The sequence below is a fragment of the Arachis ipaensis genome, chromosome B7, assembly GCF_059453495.1.
Source record: "Arachis ipaensis isolate K30076 ecotype BB chromosome B7, ASM5945349v1, whole genome shotgun sequence".
Lineage (NCBI taxonomy): Eukaryota > Viridiplantae > Streptophyta > Magnoliopsida > Fabales > Fabaceae > Arachis > Arachis ipaensis.
This window is the reverse complement of record NC_142442.1, coordinates 64,862,397-64,873,506: the sequence shown is the minus strand read 5'-3', so window position 1 is coordinate 64,873,506 and position 11,110 is coordinate 64,862,397. Positions and strand designations below refer to the sequence as shown.

At 34.5% G+C, this 11,110-nt stretch overlaps 2 protein-coding genes across 2 annotated transcripts; both read right to left on the bottom strand.

Annotated features, from left to right (window-relative positions):
- Positions 1–383: 383 nt before the first annotated feature.
- Positions 384–5,460, bottom strand: CH1 (Pheophorbide a oxygenase family protein with Rieske 2Fe-2S domain-containing protein). Its single transcript, XM_016311063.3, has 9 exons — positions 5,183–5,460; positions 4,274–4,498; positions 3,801–3,905; positions 3,403–3,678; positions 2,904–3,051; positions 2,516–2,700; positions 2,298–2,410; positions 1,487–1,781; positions 384–985 (listed from the first exon to the last, which is right to left on the bottom strand). The coding sequence occupies exons 1-9, from the start codon at positions 5,255–5,257 to the stop codon at positions 821–823; spliced, it is 1,587 nt and encodes a 528-aa protein (XP_016166549.1). The 5' UTR covers positions 5,258–5,460; the 3' UTR covers positions 384–820.
- A 1,590-nt stretch (positions 5,461–7,050) lies between these two features.
- Positions 7,051–7,789, bottom strand: LOC107607313 (uncharacterized). Its single transcript, XM_016309281.1, has 2 exons — positions 7,494–7,789; positions 7,051–7,381 (listed from the first exon to the last, which is right to left on the bottom strand). Exons 1-2 carry the CDS (start codon positions 7,787–7,789, stop codon positions 7,051–7,053), a joined length of 627 nt encoding a protein of 208 aa, XP_016164767.1.
- Between the last annotated feature and the right edge of the window lie 3,321 nt (positions 7,790–11,110).

Here is an 11,110-nt window from a genome sequence, read left to right as displayed (position 1 = left end):
TAAAGCACTATATTTGCAGTGCCCTCCATGACACCAACAGCAGAGGAAAACACCTCTCTCGCAATGCAGTAAAATGATAACAAGCTCTTGTTTTATAGGCAGAAGACTCACCTTGCAGGTTCCGGGTTGCAAAGCCATCCAACCGGCGTCTGCCACGTGTCCAACACATAGGATGCGTGTTGTCCGCATGCCTGACACGTGTCCAACACGCAGGGTGCGTGTTGCTTGTGATGTCGCCATGTGTCAATCATGGATGCTGCTTATTAAGTCAGCACATTACTTGTGTGTTGCACTGCAATCTCTACAATGTCCACCCACCTGTATATACACCAAAAAACTCCATTTCCAGGTAAAGTTCACCTCTTTTTTCCATATTAAAATTCTTTAGCCCCCAAAACAATCATGTATTCTGAATTAATATTGGACTAAAATGATGTTTCATACAACAAAGTACAAACCCTTTATTAACAAAGGGTGCGAGATAAAGGCACCATCTGAAATGGTGAAGATATATCAGAGGAGAAAAATGGATTTGATACTGTACAAAACTCCAAAAGAAAAGGTCGGTCAAGACTCAACGGTACACAGTCCTGCCATTTTAGAAAGACAACCTCTGAACAATTTTAACAGTTCCCGGATGGCCTTTTTGATGTTGATGGAGGAGACAGCAGCCGATAGTATCACCTTAAAGGCCTTTTTTGATGCAGAGTTGTCCAAGAGCCTTGACATTAAAAGAGAGAAAAAGTATCCATGTTGTGGATCTAAGAAGCATCCCTGACTTTTAGATTAATAATGCTTAGTTTAACTTGTTATTATAGGTCTATCGACTAAAGGGCAGCTGTTTCGCTCCTTGCTCCACGGCATCTCGCCATATCCTGTACCTTACCCCAAGCTTGTCATACGATACCGGCCAATTCCATACATTTGCACCACTGTTCATCCGCTCTTGCTGACCCAGCACTAACCGTAGATCCTCATTTAAAACCTTGAATGAGAAATATCAACAGATCAGCATGCAGAAGTTAAAACTAAGATTAATCAGAACAGTAGATGGAAAAATTAATCATGCATTGTGTAAATTGCTTGCGTACATAAATAGCCATAGTCCATTAGTGTAGAAGAAAACCGAAAAAGTTAAGAATTAAGAACCTATTTGTTTCCCTGGAATGAATGCTTCTCTAACCAATAGTTTTTTCCCTTTTTCCTTTTTTTTCCCCCAAAAAAAGAATTCAATCACCAATTTATTAATTTTTTTTCCGAAAGGAATTCGATCAATTGTGATTTATAAGCAGAGAATTGTGTTTTGGAATGTCATACATAAATACCACATACTAGTTCCATATTTTTGTTGCATCCTTTTGGACCTTAAATACCACAAAGTATAAGGACATCCATGATAAAATCTATTTTTGTTCCATTAGGGAATTAATTCTGTCTATCTGGCTCAAATATGATTAACTATTAAAGATTTGAGAAGCACTCTTACCTGTTCTGCAAAATGCTTCCATAGATATTGCATAAAAGGAACATGCTTTAGAAAAGGAGCAAAATCCAGCGACATTCTGTACAGTAGTCTTGTTTTTTGTTTTGATGATGGTAAGCAGACATGAAGTTGGTGCAGATGTGTGGCGCATTGACTAGTGTTTTGTCCCTCGAGTTTCCCAGGCTTTGAAATTCCAATCGTCGATAGAACCATGCAAGGTGGCCGAAATTCCATATCAATTGGATAGGGATCCCAGTACCCTTGCAGACCAGATCCAGGTGTCAAAAATTTCACCAAGCTGTAATTTCAAATTAAAACAAATTGACTCAGAAATATATTTGACTAGAAAAAGCGGTGAGTAATAATTAAAAAGCTTAACCACTCAGTTTGCCCATAATTCAAGTATGGAAGCATGGCATCTTGACTATACAAGATAACAAGGCCTCGACCCATGAAAAATTACACTCCAGCACATTGCAATGAAGTTTCCAAGAGAAAGCATTGACAATACAGGTTAAATAATTTCAGGAGCAACAACTAGTCTCAGTTATCGGATCCTTGCGAAGGACGAAAATTTCATTTCTTTATATTACTCGCTTTATATTTTTCCTCCCTTTTTGAGCAGTGTTTTCTAGAGACCAAAGAGTCTAAGTAAAATTGGAGAAAGGAAAGGTGTTTCTTGATCTATTTGTTGAAATGAGTTGAGCTATTACATCCTGGAAAGCCGTTTTGATTCTTTCATCACTTTTATCGTTCACTTGTTACCTCTTGACAATTGCTATTAGTTGTATGGGTATATAAATTATAAACAAACCTTGGGACACTCCATCCCTTAGCAAAGGTTGAAGTGTGTGTGAATGGGGCATGTGCGAGATCCAAAAGGTTGTCCAAAAGTAACCCATGTTCAATTGGAAGTTCCATGACAATCTGTCACATAAGATAGACACATCAAGTCTTGTTAACTAAAAAATCAGAATTCTTGCTTATTACATCTCAATACATAGTGGGATATACATCAAATTGACATCATACCTCGGCATGAACTTGGAACCCAGGAGGAGGTAATAAAGATGGAAGTGTGGCTGATGGGGGGTCACTGCCGGGCCAAATCCAGATCATACCCTCTTTTTCGAAACATGGAACTGACTTTATCTTCACATTAAGCAGTCGAGTGGATGGCATTTTCTCACATTTTCCAGTGGTGGTGTACTCCCAACCTGATATCCAACCATTATGTGATTTAAGAATCCATTAACTTTAAAGCACATAAATAGGTTGGTCATGTCATGTGATATTTTGTCCCATATATTATGCGAAACAGGAAAAGAGCATATAATTTCTAAGATATAATCAAGTTAGTGAACAACAAGTGACCTAAAGAAATGGCATAAATATTCATTTTTCTTCAGTGACCACTAACCATGATAGGGACATTGGATACGACCCTCATTTACAGAACCAAGGTGTAGAGGACATGATCTGTGTGCGCAGGTATTCTGAACGCATCCAGGTTTCCCATCTTTCCCTCTGAAGATAACCCATGGTTCCTCAAAACATTCTATAGGGATCTGACATAGAAAAGAAGCAACACTACTTGTAAGACTTACCGTTCAGATTAGAGTGGGATAGACAACACTACTTGAAAGACTTCCCATTCAGATCAAAGTGGGATAGACTACGGTAGCTAAATGGGATGAAATTTGAGTATAAAACTCGAGTTCAATTCCCTTGTAAATTGAAAAGAAAACGGAAAATATAAACAGAAATATATCCAAATGCTTTACTGTTATTTGATGAAAGACGATTTCTGACATCAATCATTATAGTTTCCAATGGTGCTTAATGATTGAAATATATCGCACAAAAATATACCTAATATATGAAATTGTTTTTAGTGTATATGGAACTTATGGACTTACCATGGTATCATGTTTTAGGTCAGTAGTGAAAGCAACAGGATACCAGAAATTCTTCAAGTTGGGATGGAATGACTGAACCGGACCTGATACATTCAAGCTTTTTCGGGGCAGCCTTTTCTTTTCTTCATTGAAAGATTTGGCAGATGTACTCGGCGAAGAAGATGCCTCGGAAACTTCTGTTGTGCTTCTACTTTGAAGCAGCCTGTCATTTACTAATTCTTCCATGAAAGCTAGTTTTTCTAAAGCAGTTGAAACCCTTGCTTCCGATACATGGACCTGTGTTTATTCATTTCCAATAAACAAATAACAGATTAATATATAATGGACAAGATCCTAGCAAATTGATGCTCAAAAGGCATCTAAATTTCAAGCTCTCTATTGTTGATAACATCTTATACCTGTCTGTGTGCTTCTGCTAATTCATCTTGCAACTCTGCTAGCTCCTTTTTCATTGTGCCAATTGATTTGTATTCGCGTGCTAGAGGATTAAGAACTTCCACTACCTACACCAATATTTTATGGAGACATCCGTCAGCATGCCAATGGCAAGGTTTATCCAAAATCTCACAATATTTACATAAAAAATGCCATAATCCTTTCAAGCATCAAATTTCAATAAAACTGTAGACTTTTAATTTCTTCCTTGGCAAAAAACAAGGAAGACAAAACCATAGCTTGTGATTTCAAATGACAAATTTCAAATGACGAATTTGTCTCTCACTATCTGGAAAAAGGTAACAAACTTGTCTCTCTCGGACGATGGTTTCAACTACTAAAAGACTACTTTGTCCCTCATGTTTTTGGTGAGGATGAATAGGGGGTTTAATCTAGTTCTAAAGTATATAGAATAATATAACTGAACTACTGGAACCTTTTCATGGAGGAGCATGATGGTAAGCACATCTTGCCGAGCTCGCCAATCGCAGTACTGAAGATCATATCTTGCCACTTCTAAGGCTTGATATACATCCAAAAACTTTCCTTTATAATGTGGGACTTTTGATCTTGGATCCTCCACGTCAAAGATTGCACTCCATGCATTCTTCTTTTCTACTTCTCCGAATACAGCAAGCACGCTGAATTTACCTTTCAAACCCTGAAAATTTTATATGCCAACTGAAATTTAAGCTACTTATTCCCTCAGCTACAAATAAGAGGCCGTAAACTGTAGCATTTACAGAGATAAAAACTTTCTATAGCTCATACACAGCAGCAAAATGAGCTTCTACAGAGGTATAACATTTATTTTTTATTTGTTATCTTTTTAGTGCCCTTAATGGCACTGATTAAGGAACCATAAGAAAAAAAATTGCATTGAAAATAGTAAAAGTACTTGAAATCTTTCTATTTCTGGATTCCTCAACTAATTCTTCGCCAAAGCTATCAGAAAATTGTAATCAATGGCAAATACAGGGAAAACGACAAGTACAGCATGCTATTTTTTGTTTTTTTTTTGTTTTTTGAAATTTCCTTTTTACATGACAGCAATAAAGATTGAAATAATGCATATACCACACACACCTCTCGCCAATATCGCATGCCAAAAATTAAAATAAAATAAAAAAACTAACACGAATCTTTGTGTAGTTTAGTCTCCTCCAACAAGTTTCCCTCTACTTGTCTAGTATGCAACCTTCTAAAATTAACTTCACGTCGTTTAAAATTTTAAAGATGAGTTTCATTTTCAAGAACAAGCACCAAAAAAGTACAAAGCCAGTAGCAAAACAAAAGAAAATATTCAAATTCAAAATCAAATTACAAAAAATAAAATAAAACATACCTTTTTGCTGTCAAGTTTGGCTGTTCTACAGAAGATTGGCAGAGTGAGAGCTGAAGCAGTTGCTATGGCGTTCATCGCGGTGCAAGGCTTAGAAAACAGAAAGAGAGAGAAAGAAAGAGAAGGAGAAAACGAAAGGAAACATTAATGACCGATATTCAACTTTGAGCTAGGATTTTGTTTTGTTGATAAGAGGTTGGTGTTTCGCGCGATCTCAGTTTGCCTCCCTCGGTGCGCCACGTGGCAGTGCGTTTCCACATTGGTTTCTATCTGGCAGCAGCTCCGTCCACACAGCTGTTTGGGGCTCTCATAGTATCTCGAAAATGTGGGTCCATCACACGTTGCCAGCTCGGATTGGAAAGATATCTTCTCTATCCTCTCGGCGCTCAGTCTATTGTCCCTTTATCTCTGAATTTTGTATTTTTTCAATTTTTCTTTTCCTTAAAAAGCTTTTATATAAACTTCATTTTAATTCCTCTAAAGATTGGGTTTATGACAAAAATGGTTTTCAAAGATTGTATTGAGATCGTAGCGTAATTTTGTCTGAATTTTTAACGGTTATAATTTTATTTTATTTAGAACTAAATTTTTTAGTGAAAAAATAACAATTTATATGAAAGTTGGTGCAATATATATGACAATATATTATGTACAAAAATATTGTTTATACTACAAAATTAGCTACATCTATTATTATAAACAATTAATGTATGAATCCGTACCCAGTACGAAAAAATTTATAAAAATAAAAAAATTATATTTTTAAATATTTTAAAAAAAATATACAAAATAATTACTATTTCAAAAAATTTATAGAATTATTATCAAAATCAAATTTTAACTTTGAAAATATTGAATAATCATCATTTTATATTTTTTTGAAATGAAATAATTATACATTTATTTCAATACAAAATTTAAAATAAAATTAAAATATTTACATTATAATTTTATTTTTACAAAAACTTCTCTATAAATAACATTGATGGTTGAATTTGTTGACATTCCTACGTGATTCATAAGTAAAATTTTTAAATATCGCTTACTCTTAACTCTTAAAAATGTCACATATAGTTAGCCATGTGTAAAAACTAGTTTGAGCAAGTACAATCCAACATGAGAATATGAGATAAAGTTTGTCCCTGAGACTTATTAATTGTCATAGCAAACGATACTATTATGGGAAACTGTCTTCGTTGAAATCTAACTGGGATGGTTTCATTTGTTGGTACCATATTCATTCTTGGAATCAAAGCAATATGACTAACATTGTTACCCATTAAGACTTTATATTCTATGAGATGATTTCCAAGCTTCCTAACTTGTAGCCTTGTACTATTACAAAGACCACTAGATTGGTCAATATTCCTCAGTAACATCACCAAAATACCAACCTTGAGTATTAATTTATGTAGAGGCAAACTAGAGCAATTTATGCTATTCAGTAATTCAGAACCATAAAAATCTAGTTGACTCTCCATATTCCCTTTATCCATACAAATTGAATCCAAATTAAGATATAATTTTTTTCCTCTAGAAATGATAGTCATTAGATAGTTGTTGACCTCTTCAATGATGTCAAGCGTGGGAGCCAGTATAGTTCTTGCTTTGAAAAAATTCTTTGAAGATATATTTTCCAAAATATTTGGATAAGAAAAATGAACCAACTCATGAAATACCTGGTCCGAAAAAAGAATAACAATATCTTCTGGAAGACATATCTTAGATTCTCCATCTATATTGTCACCTATTAGACCATCACCAACTTTCAATAACCACTCACCAAATTGCTTTGTCTCATCTTGATCTGAAGTAGTTGTCCCAACAAAGAGTCTCGTGTTTTTTGTTAGTTTGAGCACCGAACAAAATTTTCAAAGGTAAGACAAATTCACGGTTGAATGAACGATATCTTGTCTCGATCCTCGTGGAATGACAGGAAACATTTGTCTAAAGTCTCCACCTAATACAACCACTTTTCCTCCAAATGGCAAATTTTTGTTATATGTTGGAGAAAACCTTATGATATCACCGAAGCATTTATCAAGTGCTTCATAGTAGTACCTACTAACCATTGGAGCCTCATCCCAAATTATAAGTTTGGCTTTCAACAGCAGTATTGCTTGAGAAAAATCAGGTTTGATGTTACATACAAAATCCTCAGTTATATTCAGTGGTATTTTGAACCTTGAGTATGCCGTTCTTCTGTTGGAAAGAAGTAAAGATGCAATACCACTTGAAGCAATGTTTAACACAATATCACCCTTTGAGCGAATTTCAGCGGACATAAGGTTCCAGAAAAATATTTTTCCAGTACCCCATGACCATACACAAAGGAAAAAAAATCCCTTTATCACAATACACAGCTGTAACAATTTTATCGAATGCATATTTCTGCTCAAGTGTTGTGATGGCTAACATGTCTGAAGCATTTTTCTTTAACTCATCCTTGTTAAAGTTTAGCTCTTCCCTGATAACCCTTTCGGTTAATAAAGAACTATCAACTTTAGTTGCTAAAACCATAGGAGGATAGTCTTTCAAGGTTTTACTATAGGAATGTAAGATCTTGTCTATATCCATTAACCACAACTGCTTAATCTTATCATCTGACATGATTAACTATGCATATTATACGATACTGTAAAAATTCAATCAAACTAAAAATGATCAATAATGAAGGACTTTTATAATTGCAATTAATAAAAACTCACCCCTTATGTTCATCACGGTTCTTTGTCGATACAAAATATCATCTGAGAGTACATGCCAACATCTATCCCAGACATGTTCTGGTCTTGAAATATTGTTGGATGTTAATAAAATGACAAACAACCTCCTAACATATGATCCTGAGGCCCACAAGCTTGCTTCCTTAATTGCATCCATGAATTTTCTGTCATCTTGCAAGAGTCCAAGAGCGAAGCATGCATCTCTATAAGTAGCATAAATTGTTCCTCCTATTGTTCTTATATTTCGAAAATTCATTCATCCTCTTTGATTATTCAAGAGAAGTCATTGGTAATATTTTTCGGTATTTGCTGTAAAAAACTTGGTTAAAATCCCACTTTTAAGTTGCTAAATGGATTAGGCTACGGGATTTCAATTATTATGTACATGCGTATAAAATTATTTTTCCTAGAAAATAGAGAATAATTCTAAAATTGTATAATCTATAGAGTATTAGATTATAACTGTTGAAAGTTATTTGAACATTTGTTTTTTAGTATAGATAAATCAAATAAAATAGACGTAGGGTACATGCTGTTAAGATTTTAAATTTAAATCATCAAATAAATAAGATCAAAATTGAATATAAACTCGTCATTACTTGCAGGTACATGAGTCAACCTTCTAATTGCAAAGCATTACTTTCGAGAAAACCACTTTGAAGCATCGTCCTTCTAAACAAACTTTGTTGGAAACTCAGCATAAGTCAAACTTCGAGTATAGGGATATGACATGTTCACTGCCACCCATCTCAAAAATATGGACTTATGAGATACTGCTCTTTCGACAATATCATTCACATTAGAAGTTTCACTATAAACCATAGGCTGCTCATCCTCCAAATGGAATGGAAGTCTAATCACAAATGGTTTTTTCTCTTAGATTTTGTATCCGAATAAACGCCAGACTGTCTCACATGCCGAAATGTACCTACAATCGTAGTAATTCCTAATTTCATCAACAACTTGTGTGGCTTCTGACGAATCACCAGCGTTGTATTGGGTAGCTGTTACGCGATCATTACCCTTGTGTACATACTTAAATAGATACTTAATAAAACTTGTTTGGCATGTGTATTCCACATTAATGTGGCACCCAAACTTGAGCAACAATTCTGGATTATATGGAACAATGAACTTATTGTCTAGTATACATTCTATTTTTTTCACAGTTTAAGCATTATCAGTACGCCTATATTTGAAAAACTCGACTTGATTAATGAGTGTTCACTGCCTAAACTCTTTGGGATAAAACTTTGAAAATGATCTATTCTTCATGTAAGGTGAATTCTTATTGTACGGACCACATGGACCATGTACCATGTAATTTTAAATACTCCGTGTAGATTTGGCCTTTCATTTTCATCAGGAATCTCAGCCGTTATATGTTTGTCTATATCATCTGGTGTTTGTGGCTTGAACTTATTACTCATTAATAAAAAGATATGTACATGTGGAAGCCCTCTCTTTTGAAACTCTATAGTGCAAACATATGAAAATTGAAAAAGACAAATGAGTAAAACATGACAACATAAGATTTTAATAAGGTGTTTGATGCACCACTATTTTATAATATATTTTGGACTGAATTGAGTGGGTTTGTGTCAACTAATCTCACACTTATTCATGTAAATTGCATGTTTTTCATTTCCTTCCTAATTTTGTTTTATAATTGAAAACTTGCTTCCTAGACCTTAAAATTGTTAATTTTTAATTCTCCTTTTATACCATTCGATGTTGTGATGTGTTTGTTGAGTGTTTTTAGGTTTATAGGGCATGAATGGCTTAAAGGATGAAGAGGAAGCATGTTAAAGTGGAAGGAACACAAGAAACTAAGGAGCTGAGCAGCGAGGATCGACGCGCACGCATGGCTGACGCATGCGCGTGAATTGGTGCATCTAACAACGATGCGTACGTGTGGCCGATGCGTACGAGTGACAGATCGTCACGTGCTGCACTCATCAAAACTCGCTGGGAGCGATTTCTGGGCTGTTTTGGACCCAATTTGAAGCCCAAAAACGCAGACTAGAGGTAGGAGTGTAGTAGAGACTCGGAGAACTTTTGACTTTCACTTTCACTTTAGTTTTAGTTTAAGTTTTTTGTTTAGTGTTTGAATTCTAGGGAGAGAAAACACCACTTCTCCTAGGGTTCTTAGATTTCTTAGTTTTGCTTTGGACTGGATATTGAGAGAGCTACTACTACCTTTGATTGAAGTCGTTTTCTCTATAATTTGCTTTTCTAATAACTCAATTACTCTTTTCTATTTAGTTGCCCTGTGTTCATATTTGGATATTGTTATTTTTGAACTCTATTAATACAATGAATTATTTTTATATTTAATTTTATTATTTTTTTAATTTGTTTTAATTAATTATCAGTGCCAAATTTGATTTTATTAATTTATTTTAATTACTATGTCTCCTATCTATTCCTTTTACATTTTTGTAAAAATGGCATTCATGTTAATAGAGTAGAGCTCCCAACTTGGCTTAGGAGTTAATTAATTGAAAACCCTTGAGTTGTAATACTCAAGTGTAATATGTAATTGAGAATTGCTGGTTAACTCAATTTTTACTGACTCTAGTCCTTCCTTAGGAAGTGAATAGGACTTGTGAATCAGAGTTAGTGCGACCCACTTGACCTTCCTTTGTAACTGCAAGAGGATAACTGAGTGGAAGCAATAAACCTTTACTATTGCACTTGGGAAAAGACAACAAGGATAGAAATTCCAATTATCTCTCCTAACCAAGATCTCTTATTTCAAATACATAACATCTCTTGCTATTGTTCGCTGCTTTAATTTCTCGCTATTTATTTTTCCGTTCTCCACCTCAAAAATTACTCAAAAAATTCCTAACCCATAAATTGCACCTTTTGTCAACTCCTTGGGAAACGACATGGGAATTATACTCCCAGTTATTTAATTTTAATTGTGACACAAATTAAATTGATAGTGGGAATTTCGTTGGTTAAGACTGTACTGACAACGCTGTTTTTTATTAGAAATTCTTAACCGACATTTTTTCGCCCATCAATTTTTGGTACCATTGCCGGGGAGTTGCAACAGTGTGCTAAATTATTGGTTGGTGTAAATATTTTTTATATTTACATAAGTGTATTTTTTTATTATTTTATTTGTGTGCTTTCTGCTTATTAGCAGTTTTATTATTAAATTTTCTTAATATATTTTATTACAATGAGCTCTATG

Bases quoted from the DNA above. Each gene is read 5' to 3' on its own strand.
- CH1 (XM_016311063.3), bottom strand. From the start codon at position 5,257: ATGAACGCCATAGCAACTGCTTCAGCTCTCACTCTGCCAATCTTCTGT. The intron at 3,906-4,273 runs GTTCCAGTAGTT...ATATTGGTGTAG, and splicing joins TCATGCTCCTCCATGAAAAG to GTAGTGGAAGTTCTTAATCC. The intron at 1,782-2,297 runs GTTTGTTTATAA...TTGAAATTACAG, and splicing joins AAGGGATGGAGTGTCCCAAG to CTTGGTGAAATTTTTGACAC.
- LOC107607313 (XM_016309281.1), bottom strand. From the start codon at position 7,789: ATGTCAGATGATAAGATTAAGCAGTTGTGGTTAATGGATATAGACAAG. The intron at 7,382-7,493 runs GTACTGGAAAAA...TCTTTCCAACAG, and splicing joins CCTTTGTGTATGGTCATGGG to AAGAACGGCATACTCAAGGT.